This window comes from Pleurodeles waltl, chromosome 3_2 (genome assembly GCF_031143425.1).
Source record: "Pleurodeles waltl isolate 20211129_DDA chromosome 3_2, aPleWal1.hap1.20221129, whole genome shotgun sequence".
NCBI lineage: Eukaryota > Metazoa > Chordata > Amphibia > Caudata > Salamandridae > Pleurodeles > Pleurodeles waltl.
The window spans coordinates 126788627-126808518 of NC_090441.1; the positions used below are offsets into that span (position 1 = coordinate 126788627).

General features: G+C 44.6%; 1 protein-coding gene across 1 annotated transcript in view; it reads right to left on the bottom strand.

Moving 5' to 3' along the window:
- The window catches only part of NCBP3 (nuclear cap binding subunit 3), a 228117-nt gene that overhangs the window by 16823 nt on the left and 191402 nt on the right, over positions 1 to 19892 (bottom strand). Inside the window, exon 12 of the mRNA XM_069226975.1 lies at positions 10487 to 10642. Within this exon, the coding sequence (XP_069083076.1) occupies positions 10487 to 10642 (156 nt within the window). The remainder of the gene's footprint in view (positions 1 to 10486; positions 10643 to 19892) is intronic.

Sequence of the window (19892 nt, forward strand, 5' to 3'; positions counted from 1 at the left end):
GTACAAGACCCAGGACCGCAGTCCGCTCTGTTTGTTGCACTGCCACATAGCTGTGGTGGTGTTTGTGAGAACCTGTGCCAGCTTTATCTTGATGAAGAGTAGGAAGGCCTTCACCGACAGGCGAAGGCTCCACAACTCCAACAGATTGATGTGTTTCCGCTTGGGACCAGGTTCCTCTGATCTCCCCCGATGACCTTTGCAACCCAGCAATGATGAATCCGTCAACTACCATCAACTTTGGCAAAGCATAGAAGGGTCTGCCGCTGGTCCAACTGCAGGTGAGCAGCTACCATTGCACATCTGTTGCATTTTTCTCCAAAGCGCTTGATACAATCCAACAGGTTTCCTTTATGCTAAGGCCACTCAGACTTCAGATTGGACTATAAAGCTTGCATATGCCAATAAAGCTTGCATATGCCACCTGGCATAGGCACAAGCAGATTGCAAGAGGCCAAAAGGCCAATAAGCATTATAATCCCCGTTACTGTGACCCAAATTGAGGATGAAACATCAGGATAATAGCTCAAATGACTTGGACATGTGACAGAGGGAATGCACTGAACTGCACCATATCCAAGACAACTCCTATGAAAGAAAGCCTCTGCAAAGAAGTCTGGTTTGATTTTGGCACGTTGACAGTGAACCTCAACAAAGACAAGAGATTTGCCATCATCTGAAGGTGGTCAGCCAGTCATTAAGGTAGGGGAAAACAAAATAGTTACTTACCAGAATGCCTCGTTTTGCAGCCTGTAGTGTTTTCTGGACTCGCAAGCTGTGCATTAATTCTGCCATCTAGTGGTTGGGTCTGGAATCGTGTTTCGTCCTTCTGTCTTTCTCTTTTTTTTCCCTGTGTGTGGGTGCCTTCAACCACAATTTGGTGGGAAGTCCATTCTTTCTGTAACATCAGATGGTGCTCAGCAAGTTCCTGTGTGTAGTAACCATCTTCAGATTAGTTTTTCTCTCTCCTCTGCCCTTCTTTTCTATTTTTTTTTTTTTTTTTTTTTTAAACTTCCTCTCGTCTCGAATAGTAGTCCTCCTCGACGGTTTGCTTTACCCCCATTCCTGGGGAGGCAGGATGTTCACATGTGAATTCAGAAAACTCTACAGGCTGCAAAAATACTCCTACCTGTACGTAACCCTTTTGTTTTGCAGCACGAATCATGTTCTGGATTCACATGCTGTGCATATGATTATGCAGCAGTATTTGGTTCTCTGGGAAGGCTGGGTTACAATGTGGGAGAACTGGAAAACAGGTGTGGTAGTACTTTTTGTCCCTCCTGTGCTTCCCTGTTCAAATGGATGTGCACATAGTAGTGTTTTTTGTGAAGGTGTGTGGGGATGCCCAGGTTGCAGCCATGCAGATGTTTGCAAGAGGTATGTTTGCCAGGAATGATAGCGTTGCGCCTGTCTTCCTGGTTGAGTGTGGCCTGGAGCTTTCCCACCCTTGCACAGCATGTTTTGGTAGTTTCCACTATTCATCATGCAATTGTCCATTTGGTTACTGGTGTACCGCTGTTAGCCCTGGCAAAGGAGACAAAATACTAGTTCCCCTTCCGTATAGCATTCGTCTCCTGTAGGTAGTGAATGAGTGCTCTTTGCATGTCCAAGGTATGAAGTGCCCTCTCTGCTTGAGTCTTTGGGTCCTGAAAGAAGGCTGGCAGTTGGACGTTCTGGCTGACGTGGGAAGGTGATACTACCTTTGGTAGGAACTGTGGGTTCATTCTCAGGACAACTTTGTCCTTTTGGTTTTGAAGGTATGGTTCTAGGATTGCCAGTGCTTGCAGCTCGCTGACCCTGTGGACTGATGTGATGGCTATTAGGAATACTGCCTTTAGGGTTAGGAACTTCAATTCCGTCTTGTACATTGGTTCAAATGGCTCTGCCATGAGTTGTGTGAGCATTATGTTCTGGCTCCACATTGGCGCTGGTGCTGCTCTTAGTGGCGCCACAGTCTTTCATCCTTCCAGGAATCTTTTCATTACTGGTAGTGTGAAAAGGCTTTTCTCTGTTGTTCCCCATGTCTATGCAACTATGGCGGCCAGGTGGACCTTTAGTGATGCGTAGGTTAGGACACAGTCTAGCAGGAGCGTAAAGTAAGTTTTTCTGTTTTCTCTGTTCTGTTCTTGTCTCTAATGTTTCTTTGTCTGCACCAATGGCTGTATCTGGTCCACTTGGCTGTGTAGCAGTTTATGGTGCTCTGTTTTCTTGCCTCCTTCAGGATTTCCATTGTCCTAGGGGGCAGTTAGAGGTGTATTCAGGAGCCATCTGGTAGGTTGAGTGTGGCTGGCTCTGGGTGACACACTTCCCTGTTCGGCATTGTTAACAGGTCCTTAATTCCCTTCATTGGTATGATTTGTCCTTTGGACATCTCTAGTAGATCTGAGTACCATGTCTGTCTAGTCCATTGTGGGCCTATTAGCATGAGCAACATTACTGGTGGTCTGGTCTTGTCCAGAACTCTTGGGATCACAGGATTGGTGGAAAGGCGTAGGCAAATCTCCCTGACCAGTTCGACAGGGCATTGACTTGTAGTGTAGAAACCTGGATGCAATTTTTAGGCATTTTGTGTTTTCCGGGGTTGCAAACAGATTTATGTTTGGTGTTCATCACAGTCTGAACACTATCCAGCACTTCCTGCTTTATCTCCCTTTCGTATGAGGTATTTTCTTGCTTGCTCAGTCTGTCCGCTACTGTGGGAAGGTGTTTTATTAACAGGGTTGTGTTCCGTTGAACTGCCCACTTCCATATCTTCTGTGCTAGTTTTAACAGTGGGAATGACTTTGTTCCCTCCGCTTGTTGAGGTAGAACATAAGCGTTGTGTTGTCCGTCTGAATAATCACTATCCGTCCCTTCACCTGTGCTTGAAAGGCTTTCAGAGCTAGGAAGAACATATTTAGTTCCAGATAGTATATGTGTTGCACAGGGCTCCAGAGACCTCTGATCTTCAGATTCCCCGTGTACGCTCCCCAGCCCTTGTGGGACTTATCTGTTGTTATAGTCACTGTTGGTAACTTAAATGGTCTCCCTACACTCATGTTCGTCAGGTTCCACCATTCTATCTCCTTCTAAATCCTTGATGTGACAACCACTAAATCCTCCCAGCTTCCCGTGGCTTGTGACTATCCGTTGCAATTCCATTCTTGTATGGGTTGCATGTGTATTCTTGCAAATGGTATGAGCGGATTGCTTGAAGCCATCATACTTATCAGCGTTATGACAGTCCTCATGCAGTAGACAAGAGTTTGCTCTGCAATTGCTGATGCTCTCTTGAGAGCTGGGTATGCCTGCGCTGTCCTTGAGTCCCATGCTGGCCCCAGGAACACTTTCATGCTCTCCAAGAGTGTTGACGACCTGTCTCGGTTTATAGTAAACCCGAGGTTTTGAAGCGTTCTGATGACACTTTGCATTGTCTGTGGCGACTGACCTGCACTCTTGGAGGAATCCTCCTATTCACCCCCTCCCACTAGTGTTATAGGGCGGCGTTGTTGGTTGTCTGGATCAGATGGTAGTTCCTTCTCTCGTAGGTTGGCAGCTGCCTCTAGGCTTTCCGCAAAAAGGCAGTCTATACGGGTGTCGCCACTGTTGCTGAGCAGGTTGCTATGCAACCTTTTGGTAGAAGCTCTGCTGCTTGCGTTGTCGCTGGGTTGATGAGAAACCTGCTCTGTATGATGGGCTACTGTTGGACCCTCTGAAATGTAAGGCCTTAGCCTTTTTGTTCTCTTTCTTAATTTGCTGGAGTTATTCCACAGCAGTCCCGAAGAGAGCCCCTCCTGTGAGTGACATGTTTATAACCAAAGACTGTGGGGATCTTCAGTAGAATGTTTATACTTCTTCTCTGCTTGAGGAGTAATCGCCCTAGCAGTAGGGTTCCTTAGAGACTTCCTTGCCCTGGTCCATAATGCTGGGGAGCATGGGTAGGGACGGTTTCACCTTCTGAGATGGCATCAGAGTTTCAAGGAGAAAGCATGATTCCTCCCTTTCTTCCTCCAGCTGGACCCATATGTGCCCGACGCCCTCTTGATTAGTCCATTGTACATGGACAGATCGAATGGAGGTGAGGGCCTGAAAGGGTAGCTGTTGACTCCTCTATCGGAGGATTTGGCATTGAGATCCTGTGACTCTTTTTTGAAGTGGCTCTGCATCTCTGCCCTGCTGGACCTTTCCTCCTCGTGCCTTGATGTCCAGAAAATCTTTTCCCAGATGCCTCGGCTCAAAGGGTTTCACTGGGATACAAAAGATCTTGAGGGAGTCGTCAAATTACGTTTGCTGCAGGAGCAATGCCATTTCACCCTCGAGTTGGCATCTTTTCCTTTTAACTTCGAGCGAGTGCTTCAGAGTCAGTCGTTAAGGAGGGCTTCCTCTTCAAGGCAATCCGCTCCATGACCTTTGCTTCCCTGGCCCTTTCCTTTGGCACTTACTTTGCGCCTGCTGGCGTCAAGGCTTGTTTCGAAGGCTTGCCCTCATTGGTGTCTTCTAGTCTGAGCCAGTGTGGCTCTTTGTGTTTGTCTTGACCTTTGGCCAATGCCGAGGTAGCCTTCAGGGGTCTTTTGTTCCCTTTTTCTTTTTGGCATCCCTAGTTGCTTTCCTCGCGGCTTCTGCTTTTTCAACGTCAACAATGCTCCCATACGCATCCAGCTCTCCTCCCTCTGTCAGCTCAGCTTCTTCAATGTTTTGTTTGATGTCGCTGGAGAGACCCAGGTCCCTCAGGGATTCTTGCGGTTTCTCAGTGCCGGCCATGGTGTGATGTGAGAGTCGCTGCTTCATTCTGGGCCTTGAAAGTCTTAGATAAGAATTTGGCGCAGGCTGTGCGGTCTTCAGGGTTCTGATTTGTAGGAAGACCCAAGTTACAGACCTCGTGTGGATTCCTTTGCAAGAACTTGTGGTGGCAGTTTGGACAGAATGTATGCAGGGTGTTCTCCATATCCCTCATCTGTCTCTCTCCTCTGCATTCTACGGCCATATGTACTCCAGCAATGGGGTGCCCATCCACCACCCCCTTACTCCCCTGAGGGGAGCACTCCTCCCAGCTTTCGATGTTCCTCGTGGCCTCTGTTGATTTTTGGTGCTTTTCACTGCCCTTTTTCTTTGCCTTCAATGCAGATCCTTGAAGATTCTTCAGAGCTCCACTGGTGTGCTTCCAGACCCGATGGGAGGAAAAAGAATTGAAAGACGGTGGCGAGACACAGGAACTCCTGTTGCGCCATTTGACGTCACACAAGGAATTAACTTACCTCCAAATGGTGGTTGACGACGCTCACACACAAAAAAAAAGAGAAAGACATATGTACAAAATATGACTCCGGCCCAAACCATTAGATGGAGTAATTGACGCACAGCATGTGAATCCAGGAAAGGATTCATGTTGCAAAACTATAATCCCCAAATTCCAAAGATGTGCAGCACTACTGCCATCACTTTTGTGTACACTTGAGGAGCGCTAGTAAGCACTAGCGCTGAAAACAGTCCAGGCCTATCCTGAACCACTGTCCACGCCTGTGAGATTGCAGAATGGGACCAATTGAGGGATTAACTCCTCAATGGGCGATTAGATGCAAGACTAAGTTGTACCTTGATGCCCTTGTGGTTTCTCTGACGATACATAATGGTGGGATGTGGACAAGCCCAGCTTGGTCTTATTCTGCTTTATTCTGGTTTATTCTGCTTCAGTTTTGCTTTTGACTTTGATTTGCCAGAAGACTTTGACCGAAAAGAGGATCGTGTAAGTATAGAAATGAGTCTGTGCTCTTGATGGAAGCGCAGGAGTGGGACTTGCATGGTTTCTTCCGATGTTCGGAAACATGGTCACGTATAGCCTTTGGGTTCATGAGGAGGCACTGTTTGAGAAAAAAAGTTTCATCAATCTAATGGGAAAAATGGGAGCAGAGCTCCAGATCAAATATATGTAGCTTTGCTCTTTTGCCTTTGGGGCAGAACTAAGTCACTGCAAAGCACCACCATGACACTTAGTGGGGTACAGGAGCACTGCTGCGAAGATTTTCCAGATCTAGTTTGAAGCTTGGTTATATTGTAAATGTGAGGAATCTGCTGTTAAAAGCAGTCACCAGAATATATATTTTCTGAAGTTTAAATAAGTCTAGGAAAAGAATGCATTAGTCGATGCATAAAGGATTCTCAATACTCTCATATATCATCCTCACAATACATCTTAGCTGACTCCATCACAGTTTAATGGAAAATGACAAAGCAAAAACTAGATCTATAAAAGAATCCACTCAAAGCATTGAAACATGTCATACCAACTATAATTGACATGCTGCACAGTATTTGCGTCACTGGACTTTAGCAGATTTTGGAAGGCTCACAAAAATACAGTTTTTTTTATACAACAGTCCTTTGCTTTGTAAATAAATTGTCAGCAGCATTTGTCAGACGGATTTCTATGTGGGCGACAAAGTCTACGTTTTTACTGTTGCCTTGCAGGAACAGAGCTGGCTCATGCCTTTTCGCAGCTATGCTAACAGAGCCTCTAGTAATGAAGCTTAAAAGGGTTTTCCATCGATTACCACACAAGGCCTAACTCTCAACACTCCAAGGGCTCTCTTATCAGTGTTGGTTTCAAGTGGAAGGATCAACCTTGTGCATCTCAAACTCTTTAGAACTTTGTGTTTCACTCCTGTCAGAATCAATCAGCAGTGAGACAGCACATGAAGGTGTAAACAGAAGCTGTTTGCTTTAACAGGCACAGAGGCCTCAGCTGCATTGTAAAAACAGGCAAAGGGTCTCGCATTTGCTCTAGTTAGAGCTATTGGTGTTGTAAACTCCTAACCAGACTTTTCTTGCCACAGAAATTGAAAATGAAAAGTAAAACAGTTTCACATAAGTGAGCCGATTCAAAGAGCCACACCATAAGCATGAAGGAGACACACAAAAGCAAAAAGAAGTTTGCTTGCAGTCAAACGTATCGGCAAAAGTGCAATTATCCATGTAACAGGGTCGATGTCCAACGCGGTAACCAAACCGCCCCAAGGAGGAACAACTGTAAAGCATTTACCAATGATTAAGGATTTTTGAAGGGCAAGCCCACGAACGAGTGATAGTGATGGGCATGAGGTGGGCGTGGTTAAAAGCCCAAATAGATGACACGTCGGAAAAAGCAGCGCTGCTATGCTCAATTAAAAAAAGTAAAACCAAAAGGTGATGATAGGACGCTCGCAGTAAGTCTATCCACTGTCAGTCGCTTGCATTCTTTTTACGTGTATGTTTAAGGTGAATAATTAGGGATGCGGACAACTGCTGGCCTCCAAACGGCTCTGCAAACTGGTTTTGCCTGAACTTTCTGTATTTAGCCCATCTTCAAGGATAAGCTTTGGGTTTTGCCTAGCTTTTGTGACTTCTCCAGGACTTATATCCTCTGTCCCCGGTTGGTGTTTGTCTCGAAAATCTCAGCCACAAATTCATGGAGCTGTTATGCAGTCGGTGTCAAACAGATAACTGTTTCTAGTCATAAATATTTAAAGCATTTGACAATTTTGGAATTAACTACCTTTAACCACTTCAATAAGGTTAGCGAATCATTCAAGTCTGCCGCTTTATTTCTGTAGAAAAAAACACAAAACAAAAAAAGACCCTGAAGCCTTGACATGAGGGAAAAACTCCGCTTGCGTCCAGGGTTCACTGTGACATGCAGCACACACAGCGCATGGACATCACAGTAAAGAAAGTGAAACCACTTTAATCAGTGCCCTGAAAAAGGAGAGAGGGAGTACCAATCTGTGCGGGGAGGGACTGTTAGAAAGGGAACTATAGGTATGAACAGGAGAAAAACATGAAAAACTAAAGTTTTTTCGTTTTACAGCTCTGTTCGTCCTGGAAAGATAATGATCTTAGCATATTCAAGCATTTTGTTGAGGCCATTTTAGTTATTAAAAAAAAGAAAGCTTTCTTGCAAACCACTTTTCCCAAACAAAACTCAACAGCACAAGTTTGCTACATTAGGCTATTTTCTCAGTTGCCTCCGGCGGAATTCACAAACTCTGGGTACCTTCTGAATATCCTATGTCATTAAAAAGGACTCAAACTCAGCCAGGATACCATTTGTGAAAAAATGTCCATGGTTATTGTTAAAGCTTAAGCTTTAAGTGCCCCCAAACAATAATAAAAGGGCTTAGCTCTGGAAGTGGAAAAGCCTCAGCAGATGGGAGGTCAAAGATAACCTGTTTGCCTCCAGTCGTCACTGCAGACGTGCAAAGTGGCGGCTCGCGGGAGGGCAAATGGGCATGGTGGCGTGTGGAGAGGGCTTTGGAGGGAGGAGGTGCATGACAAAAAAAAAAAAAAACATTATAATAATAAACCAAAAAAACTTACCTTTTGCGCCACGCCTCGCCACTCCGATCCACTCGTCGAATGCAGGCAGCCTGCCCTGCATCCAATCCTAACGTTGCTTTCAAGCTCCGACGCAGAGTGAGTCTCTGCCTGCTGTCTCCAACCCAGCAACACAGTGCCTGCGTTGCTGGGTTGGAGAGAGCCCAGTGCACATGTGTGTTTGGCCGGCCCGAAACAGCCGACCAAACATACATGCGCACTGAGGGGGGTGCTGTGCACTCCCCCTTCGTCGTCACAGCCCCCATGGCCTGCGCCTTTTGCTATAAAACAATTATACATGTAGTTTATTATGTTTTTACTGTAAAAGTTTTGCAGCTGCTGCTGCTGGTGGTGGGCGGGTGACTTGCAGCTTTCTTTGTTATACCTTTCCTTCTGAGAGTGCTTTTGAACAAGGACTTTATTATTCTGGTGATAAATCATGGGTGCTTTATTTTAAATCGTAAACAGAATATAAGCACGAGCCTAGCCCACACTGCAAACTGTAAATTTTTCTGTTTTAAAAAAAAATCATGGAAAATAAATATGACTATAAAAGGCAAAGCTTTGTCCCTTATTTTCATTTTACTTCATGTTAGCTCTGTTAATTTTGGCAAAAATAACAGACTGACTGTTGCAGAAAACACAATAGACTGGAAATGGTGATTCAGGCTAAGAGAAGCCTGAGCATCTTAATTCAAGAATTATGTATGCTGGCCCTGAACGATTACTTAGGCAGTTGATTACTACCTGACGGACTGACAAAGATCTTTATTGAGAAAAAATCATCTTTTCTCCTGATTTTATCTTGGAACTAGTTTTGATATTCACATGCAGCAGAATAGTAGAAGAACACTGCCCCAAAGAATGGAGGAGGGAGACCCTAGAGAAAGGAAGTTTGCAACTACCCTGGTATCCACGCCAACACAGCTATGTGCTGCGGTTGCTGCCAAATGTGTCTCAGAAATTGTGACACCACTCAACAGGGTAGCAGTGGGTGTTTTTCCAGTAATAGAACAGACCACAGTTTCAAGGTGCCAAAAACCCTTCCGACAGTACCTACTTAAACAAAATGTGATTTATTTCATATTATATTGGTGCAATGTTAATGTGGATAAACTCCTAATTCCGAAAGGTTTGATTTTAAAATATCTCTAGTAGGATATACTCAGACCCCGGCTCATTTCATATTCGAACTGTGAAGTAACCTTTCCTTGTGAAAAAAACATGTGGGCATACAATCAAGTTTTGAAGAGGTTTAATTTGGAGGCCACATTACATTTGACAAGGATATGTTCGGTGGCTAAGGTTGCATGGTTCGCATAATAGGGAGAACATCCTTTCTGAAGTACTCTTAAGAGATCTTTAATCCTTGGAATTGTATAAAAATGCCTGTGAATTACTTGTGAATGGCAAAAACAGCAACCAAATGAAATTCTGTAGATAAAATTTACAAACCAGATTTAGCTAAAATAAAGAGGTAGCACAGATTCTGGGCACATTCTCGGGTTCTTGTGGATCTTCTGACAACAAATGCAGTTGCTCTTCAGCTAAAAGGTGCACATCTCAGAATGTCCATGCAAACTCAAAATTTAGAAGCCAATCTGTCATTTTCAGCAAAGAAATCTGTGTTGGAGGATCCTTCACGACATTCCAGACCCAACATTTTCTCATGGAAACTCCTATCAGTCTGAATCAAAGTGTTTCCCCGCATAACGGGTCAAACACAGACAAAACCCCAGAAAGGCTCCATATGCTGTGAATCAGATAATGGAACATGTATCGTTGACTGTCAAGTCCCTCACTGAAATCCCTAAGTATCTGGCTTACCATTCACTCGGTTCTCACCCAAACTTGGAAATGCACCAGCACCACTTTGGTCAATTTCTTCCTACCAGTGTCCATTACGTTGAATATTATTTAAAATTTAGAATCATAGATAATCAACATAATGATCTCCTTTTTTGTAAATAGGGACTATGATTCTGGTTCTGAAGATTCGCTCTTCAATGTCATTGCTAAGAAGTATGTTTTTAAGAAGTGAATCCAGTACTCAGGTAAAGTGTCAAAATTAGTTTTAGCAGAATCAGATTGCAGCCTTTATAGAATGTTCAGAGATTAATTGTAACATTATTACAGCACTTCATATACATAGCAGCATACAGACCTGATCTCTTTTCTTTGACCTCAGAATACAGGTTCTTGCCATCTTGCTTTGGAATGCCTAGTCTGCTGTGCACATCAGTCAATGGTTCCCGACGAGCACTGGGCGACCTGCTCATGTCTGGCGATCTCGATCTCTTTCCCAGTCTTTGCCGAACATCTGGAAATACAGAGCAGTCAGCTGCTGTGCATCTGGACCAGATACAAGGAAAGCAGAAAGAAACTACAACAAATACAAGATCCGTTTCATTTCCAACTCACACCTTCAAAGAGAACATAACACTGTGCATGGAGAAATGTGCACTGTGCCAATATCCTGAAGGTGATAGTGCACTTTATCGCTGAAGCTAAAGCATGGATGTTTCCCATTCACAATGTGCATCCACGCCTTCTGCTTTTTGGCTTGCAATGGACGGGAATATATCTTGATAAAAAGGGGGTGTGGGAGCTGTGTGGTGCATAGATTTAAACTGCGGTCATCTTCAATACAGGTGATGACAGGTAAATGAACAGATCATCAGGGCAGAACGTGGCATGCAATTAGCAAGGAATCCCTTTGAAGAAGGCTACGTGCAGCAATGTGTCCATCTCTGAGGTGCTAAATACCTGAAAGCTCAAACCGAGAAAGACTCATTGCTAGGTGAGGTTTGGCCCTAATTTATGGTACTACCTACAGTTCTGTTACACGCTGGGGACAGAGGCATCGACGCATCATAATAAAGATGCAACACTAATCCGACAAATCACAGATAATCGCAATAAAGGTTTGAGAAATAGTCCAGTCTCCAGAGAGCTGTCAATTATTGCACATATGACTTCAAATATGGCCACTAGCTCAACACGTGCATTATGCTGGTTGGAAATAATCTCAGAAATGACTCTTCAAAAGATGCGCTCGTTTGACTAACTCTGAAGGAGACTCTCATAAGTTCTGCCTCTTCAAGCAGAACATCTGCACCCAAACAAATGTCTCACCTGGTACCCAGGTTTTCCAACATGGACAGCTTACGTGTGCTCCAACAGGATTGGGTGAGAGAGAAAACAAGGACTAAGTCTACCTGTACCACTTTTGAGGTATTTTCCTCGCTCATCCTGCCTCTTCCAAATGGTCTGAAACCTGAATGCAAAACCTGGTGGGACTGAACAGATTTTAACAATGAAATTACAAAGAACTTCCTTATTTGAATGCAGCGTCCTTACAGGAGGATGCTTTTAAATCTGGGTCGTCCAACCTTTTAGGGTGTTGGTGGTGGGGGCAGAGGGAGTAGAATGCTTCTATTAGCCTTGAGTTAAGCAAACAAACCAAACCCTCCCAAGGAAGGTCTAGAAACCAAGTTAAATGAGGGGTAAAGGTGGACATTAACCAGTCCAGTTTATCTCAACTGATGAAAGTCTTAAAGGAATTTCCAAAGGGAAATTGCAACTATGAACAGAGGTGCTTTTTGAGAGTTCATTCAGGTCAAGTGCAGTGCTGACAAGGCATTTTAGAAGTCAGCCTGAGATGAACCTTTACTTTTAGCAATGTGTGAATGTCTCAGCTTTGACAGCTAAGGCTGGATAGCTATGCATATTGTTGGTAAGCCTGGAGGTGCATTATGAATGTTTTGCATGTTTCACTTGTGGAACATTGGTGCATGTGTAGTGCAAAAATCAAATGAGGGGCATTGTAAATTCTCTGTGGATGTGCTACCAGTATCTCAGAAATGGGGTATCACTGCAAGGTGCAACACACGCCAAAAATACACTGTTTAAACTGGAGATACGAGGCAAGAAGAATGAAGAAAAGAATGTTGCCTAGGATCACAAAAGCTGGACAAGCGAGAAATTCTGGATGGACTCCAGGTTATCTGGTTTCCAACTGTGCAAGCCAGCAGCTAGATATCTCGCTCTCTCCTGTTTTTGAGAAAGGTCACTATTCTGTCAATGCATGTGCCAATGGAACAACATGACCGCTCGGGGCAGCCGTGCTATCCTGCCTTTCTTGCCATTCAAAAGTATTGGTCAGCAAGGAGAGCTATGGGCTTTGACAATGCTTTTTCATGTTTGTAGCAATTTAAACAGTAGAGTGTGACCCAGGTCTTAAAGTTGAGCTGAGGACTGACTAACAAAACAGTCCACCTGAAGCTGTAGTTTGGCATCTTGAAGAATTTCCTGGATTCACATGCTGTGCACTATTCCGACATCTAGTGGATGGGACTGGAATACTCCTCAGTAGTAGTAGTAGTTCTTTTTCCAGAAAATTCTTCAAGCTGCAAAACTACATTTAGACGTAAGAACCTATTTCGTTTTGCAGAGTGAATATTTGTTGGATTCACATGGTGTGCATTGATTTTGTAGCTGTATTTTACTGTTGAAGAGATTGGGATGAAGATGACCTTAAATAAGTAAATACATGTTTCAATACCTTTTGTCCAACTTCAGCTTCTATGTTCATTTGAATGTCTATGCAATAATGTTTTGTGAATGTATGTGCAGATGACCAGGTCACTGCCATACTAATACCCTGCATTGTGTATTTGCAAGAAAGACTACTGTTGCTTCTTTTTTGTGTGTTGAATGCGCTCTTGGATTATAACCTAATGGCGCGCTCCTGCACTTGAGTGAGATAATTGAATAGTTTGGCAAATCCATTTTCCAATAGTTCCTTTGGTGCCTGGTTACCTTTATTATTTTCTGTGAAGAAAACAAATAATTGTTTTGTTTTCCCGATTGTTTTTGTTATTTCTATAAAGTACGATTGTCCTTCTAGCATGAAATGTGTACAGTGCTCTTTCAGCATGGTTTTTAGGTTCTTGGAAAGAACTTGGGATTTGAATTGACTGATTTATGTGAAAATTTGAGACTATTATTTTTGCTCCCTCTAAAAAATGTTATTACTGGAGAGCTAAAGAGACTTCCTAAGTGTCCTCTTGTATAAGCCACAGTGGCAGCTAATGAAAATGTCACTTACCCAGTGTACATCTGTTCGTGGCATCAGTCGCAGTAGATTCGCATGTTTTGCAATAGCTCGCCATCTGGTGTTGGGCCGGAGTGTTACAAGTTGTTTTTCTTCGAAGAAGTCTTTCGAGTCACGGGACCGAGTGACTCCTCCTTTTGTCTCCATTGCGCATGGGCGTCGACTCCATCTTCGATTGTTTTTCCCCGCAGAGGGTGAGGTAGGAGTTGAATTGTAGTAATAGTGCCCATGCAATGGAGTGACTAAGTATGCACCTATTTAAGGTTGAGATGATACATATATAAATAATTGAAGGTAACTTCCAAACTGCTACAGGCTCCCGGGGAGGCGGGTGGGCACATGCGAATCTACAGCGACTGATGCCACGAACAGATGTACACTGGGTAAGTGACATTTTCAGTTCGATGGCATCTGTCGCTGTAGATACGCATGTTTTGCATAGACTAGTAAGCAGTTATCTCCCCAAAAGCGGTGGATCAGCCTGTAGTAGTGGAAGTAGTCTGAAATAATGTTCTTAATACGGCTTGACCTACTGTGGCTTGTTGTGCGGATAACACGTCTACACAGTAGTGCTTGGTGAATGTGTGAGGCGTAGACCATGTGGCTGCCTTACATATTTCTTGCATTGGGATGTTTCCTAGAAAGGCCATGGTAGCACCTTTCTTTCTGGTTGAGTGTGCCCTTGGTGTAATGGGCAGCTGTCGTTTAGCTTTAAGGTAGCAGATTTGGATGCATTTAACTATCCATCTGGCTATACCTTGTTTTGATATTGGGTTTCCTGCATGAGGTTTTTGAAATGCAATAAATAGTTGTTTAGTCTTTCTGATGTTTTTTGTTCTGTCAATGTAATACATCAATGCTCTTTTGACATCTAATGTATGTAGTGCCCTTTCAGCTACGGTATCTGGCTGTGGAAAGAACACTGGAAGTTCCACTGTTTGATTTAGATGGAACGGTGAAATAACCTTTGGCAAAAATTTAGGATTGGTCCTTAGGACGACCTTATTCTTGTGTAGTTGTATAAAAGGTTCCTGTATTGTAAACGCCTGAATCTCGTTTACTCTTCTTAGGGAAGTAATGGCGATGAGAAATGCCACCTTCCAGGTTAGGAACTGTATGTCGCAGGAGTGCATGGGTTCAAAAGGTGGACCCATAAGTCTAGTTAGGACAACATTTAGGTTCCATGAAGGAACAGGTGGTGTTCTTGGTGGTATAATTCTCCTAAGGCCCTCCATGAATGCTTTAATGACTGGTATCTTATATAGGGAAGTTGAATAGGTAGTCTGCAGGTATGCAGATATTGCTGCAAGGTGTATTTTAATGGAAGAGAAAGCCAGGTTAGATTTTTGTAAGTGAAGCAAGTAACCCACTACATGTTCTGGAGTTGTGTGTAATGGTTGTATTTGATTAATATGGCAGTAGCAAACAAACCTCTTCCATTTACTTGCATAGCAGTGCCTGGTGGATGGCCTTCTGGCTTGTTTTATGACTTCCATACATTCTTGGGTAAGTTGTAAGTGCCCGAATTCTAGGATTTCAGGAGCCAGATTGCTAGATTCAGCGATGCTGGATCTGGGTGTCTGATCTTTTGGTTGTGCTGTGTCAACAGATCTGGCCTGTTGGGCAATTTGATGCAGGGTACTACTGATAGGTCTAGCAGCGTTGTGTACCAGGGTTGCCTTGCCCAAGTTGGTGCTATCAATATGAGTTTGAGTTTGTTTTGACTGAGTTTGTTTACCAGGTAAGGAAGGAGAGGGAGAGGAGGAAAAGCGTAAGCAAATATCCCTGACCAGTTCATCCATAGGGCATTGCCTTGGGACTGTTTGTGTGGGTATCTGGATGCAAAGTTTTGGCATTTTGCGTTCTCCCTTGTCGCAAACAAGTCTATCTGAGGTGTTCCCCAGAGTTTGAAATAAGTGTTCAGAATTTGGGGGTGAATTTCCCATTCGTGGACCTGTTGGTGATCTCGAGAGAGATTGTCTGCGAGTTGATTTTGGATCCCTGGTATAAATTGTGCTATTAGGCGAATTTGGTTGTGAATTGCCCAACGCCAAATCTTTTGTGCTAGCAGGCTTAACTGCGTGGAGTGCGTCCCCCCTTGCTTGTTTAGATAATACATTGTTGTCATGTTGTCTGTTTTGACGAGAATGTATTTGTGAACTATTATTGGTTGGAAAGCTTTTAGTGCTTGAAAAACTGCTAGAAGTTCTAGGTGATTTATATGCAGTGTTGTTTGATGTACGTTCCATTGTCCTTGTATGCTGTGTTGATCGAGGTGTGCTCCCCACCCTGTCATGGAAGCATCTGTTGTTATTACGTATTGTGGCACTGGGTCTTGGAAAGGCCGCCCTTTGTTTAAATTTATGTTGTTCCACCACAGAAGCGAGAGGTAAGTTTGGCGGTCTATTAACACCAGATCTAGAAGGTGACCCTGTGCTTGTGACCATTGTGATGCTAGGCACTGTTGTAAGGGCCTCATGTGCAGTCTTGCGTTTGGGACAATGGCTATGCATGAAGACATCATGCCTAGGAGTTGTAGTACCATCTTTGCGTGTATCCTTTGTGTTGGATACATGCGTTGTATGATGGTGTTGAAATTTCGAATTCTTTGTGGACTTGGAGTGGCTACTCCTTTTGATGTGTCTATTATGGCTCCCAGGTATTGTTGTACCTTGCGCGGCAGAATTTTGGATTTTGTGAAATTGACGGTGAACCCTAGTTTGAAGAGGGTTTGTATGATATGATTTGTGTGATTTGAGCACTGTATTAACGAATGGGCCTTGATTAGCCAGTCGTCTAGATATGGGAACACATGTATTTGCTGCCTTCTTATGTGTGCAGCGACTACCGCTAGACATTTGGTAAAGACTCTTGGTGCGGTTGTTAATCCGAAAGGCAGTACCTTGAATTGGTAATGTATTCCCTTGAATACAAACCTTAGGTATTTCCTGTGCGATGGGTGTATTGGTATATGGAAATAAGCATCCTTGAGGTCTAAAGTTGCCATGTAGTCGTGTAGTTTTAGCAATGGCAATACTTCTTGTAGTGTGACCATGTGAAAGTGGTCTGATTTGATGAAAGTGTTCACTACTCTGAGGTCTAGGATTGGTCTCAGCGTTTTGTCCTTCTTTGGTATCAGAAAGTACAGTGAGTAAACTCCTGTGTTTATTTGTGTGTTTGGCACTAATTCGATTGCATTCTTTTGCAATAGTGCCTGCACTTCTATCTCCAGGAGATTGGAATGGTGTGTTGTCAAATTTTGTGCTTTTGGTGGTATGTTTGGAGGGAATTGTAGAAATTCTATGCAATAACCATGTTGGATAATTGCTAGAACCCAAGTGTCTGTAGTGATTTCCTCCCATGCTTTGTAATAATGACTTATTCTTCCCCCCACTGGTGTTGTGTGGAGGGGGTGAGTGACATGTGAGTCACTGTTTAGTAGTAGGGGTTTTGGGGCTCTGAAATCTTCCTCTATTTCTAGGGAATTGCCCTCCTCTATATTGTCCCCGAAAACCTCCTCTATACTGTCCCTGGTAACTGGACGGTGTTGCTTGTGAGGTGCTGGCTTGTGTGCTCTGACCCCGAAACCCCCCTCGAAAGGGTGTTTTACGGAATGTGCTGTAATTCCCTCTGCTCTGCGGGGAGTAGAGTGCGCCCATGGCTTTGGCAGTGTCCGTATCTTTTTTGAGTTTCTGAATCGCTGTGTCCACTTCTGGACCGAACAGTTCTTTTTCATTAAAAGGCATATTGAGAACTGCTTGTTGAATCTCTGGTTTAAATCCAGACGTTCGGAGCCATGCATGCCTTCTGATAGTTACAGATGTATTAATTGTCCATGCAGCTGTATCTGCAGCGTCCATGGAGGAGCGGATCTGGTTGTTGGAAATGGTCTGTCCCTCCTCAACCACTTGTTTTGCCCTATTTTGTAAGTCCTTGGGCAGATGTTCAATGAGATGTTGCATCTCGTCCCAGTGGGCTCTGTCATAGCGCGCAAGTAGTGCCTGGGAGTTCGCGATGCGCCACTGGTTTGCAGCTTGTGCTGCGACTCTTTTACCAGCTGCATCGAACTTGCGGCTTTCTTTATCTGGGGGTGGTGCATCTCCAGATGTGTGAGAGTTGGCCCTTTTCCTAGCTGCTCCTACAACGACAGAGTCTGGTGGCAGCTGTGTAGTGATGAAAACCGGGTCTGTAGGAGGCGCCTTATACTTTTTTTCCACCCTTGGTGTGATTGCCCTACTTTTGACCGGCTCCTTAAAGATTTCTTTCGCGTGCCGGAGCATACCAGGGAGCATAGGCAGGCTTTGGTATGAGCTGTGGGTGGAGGAGAGTGTGTTGAATAAAAAATCATCCTCGACCTGTTCTGAGTGGAGGCTTACGTTGTGAAATTGTGCTGCTCTAGCCACCACTTGAGAATACGCGGTGCTGTCTTCTGGTGGAGATGGCTTCGTAGGGTATGCCTCCGGACTGTTATCTGACACTGGGGCGTCGTATAGGTCCCATGCGTCTTGATCTTGGTCACCCTGGCTTATGGTGGTGTGAGCTGGGGAGTGTGATGGAGTTCGTGCTGGTGAGACGTTAATCACGGGCGGAGGAGAGGGTGGTGGGGTAACTCTTTTCACCACTTTTGGTTGTGGTGTCTGTTCAGTTTGGAACTCCAACCTTCTCTTTCTTCTAATGGGGGGAAGGGTGCTTATTTTTCCTGTCCCCTGCTGTATGAAGATACGCTTTTGCGTATGGTCCACATCAGTTGATTGTAGCTCTTCCTCAAACCTATGCTTTTGCATTTGGGAGGTTAGCGAGTGCTCTTCTGTATAAGAGCCTGAAGCTGGGTCGCTTGCAGTTTTTTTCGGCACCGAAACCCTGTCTGCGTGTTTTTTCGGCTCCGAGGTGACTTTTTTCTTTTTCGGGGCCGAAACCTCTCGGCGTCGAGCCGTGTCCACACCGGCATCTCGGTGTCGAGGCTTGTCTCCAGCACTTTCTCGGTCCCGAGAAGGCTGCGTGCCGATGTCTCGACCGGAGTCGGATGATCTCAGCACTGTTTGGGCCTTTTTCGGTGCCGACGGTCGGTCACCGAATTTATGGGTGGAGCCATGGCCTGATGGCAGTGGCATCCCCTGGGCCTTGTAAATCTTCCTTTGTGTGGTTTTCGACGTCTTACTCACGGTTTGTGTATCGTCGAATCCTTCGGAGTCCGATTCTTGGATCGAGAAGGTACCTTCCTCTTCCTGCTCCTCGAACTCTCGGTGGGCTGTCGGCGCGGACGCCATCTGAAGTCTTCTGGCTCGACGGTCTCGGAGTGTCTTTCGGGACCGGAACGCACGACAGGCCTCACAGGTGTCTTCACTGTGCTCAGGTGACAGGCACAGGTTACAGACCAAGTGTTGGTCTGTATAGGGGTATTTATTGTGGCATTTGGGGCAGAAACGGAACGGGGTCCGTTCCATCGGCGTTCTTCAGCACGCGGTCGGGCCGACCAGGCCCCGACGGGGGAATCGAAAAACTACCCCGAAGGGCACCGGAGCTCTTCGATCTTCGATGCGGTGTTGAATCTAAGTACGCCGATCCCGAACGCAACAATACCGAAGAAAATCTTCCGAAATTAGCTAATTCTCCGTTCCGAAACTCGGAGCGACAGGAACACGTCCGAACCCGATGGCGGAAAAAAAACAATCGAAGATGGAGTCGACGCCCATGCGCAATGGAGACAAAAGGAGGAGTCACTCGGTCCAGTGACTCGAAAGACTTCTTCGAAGAAAAACAACTTGTAACACTCCGGCCCAACACCAGATGGCGAGCTATTGCAAAACATGCGTATCTACAGCGACAGATGCCATCGAACATGTACTTTTCATAAAGCATGTTAACTTGCAATCTAGAAGATAAGTGAGATACTTTAGTATTGTAAAGTTTTTTATGTTTTGGTCTAGTAGACCCCAACTTTTACAACACTGAGAGCATCATTCCCATGTAGTCCTATAACCTTTTCTTGTAGTTGGCCTTCTGGCTTCTCTGAGCACTACCCTTGTGATTTTTGGTAGGTGCAGGTGGCCAAATTCTAAGTTTTCAGAAGCCATGCTGCTAGACTTAATATTTCCGGTTCTGGATAGAGAAGTTGCCCCTTGTTTACTGACAGAAAGTTGTGTGATTTTGGCAATTTCTGAATATTTCCTTTTGCTATTTCTATCAGTTTCGAGTACCAAGTCTGTCTTGCCCACTGCGGGCAATAAGAATTAGCGTAATTTTGTCCTGTTTGCATTTGTTTATTACCCTGTGTATCAGAGGTATCGGGGGGGGGGGGGGGGGGGGGGTGGTAAGTGTATGCAAATATCCTTGACCAAATTATCAACAGAGCATTCCATACTGATTGGTGATGTGGCTGTCTGGATGCAAAAGTTTTAGCATTTCGTGTTTTGATGTGCCCTAACTTTTGAATTTTTCCTTGAGTACTGACTGA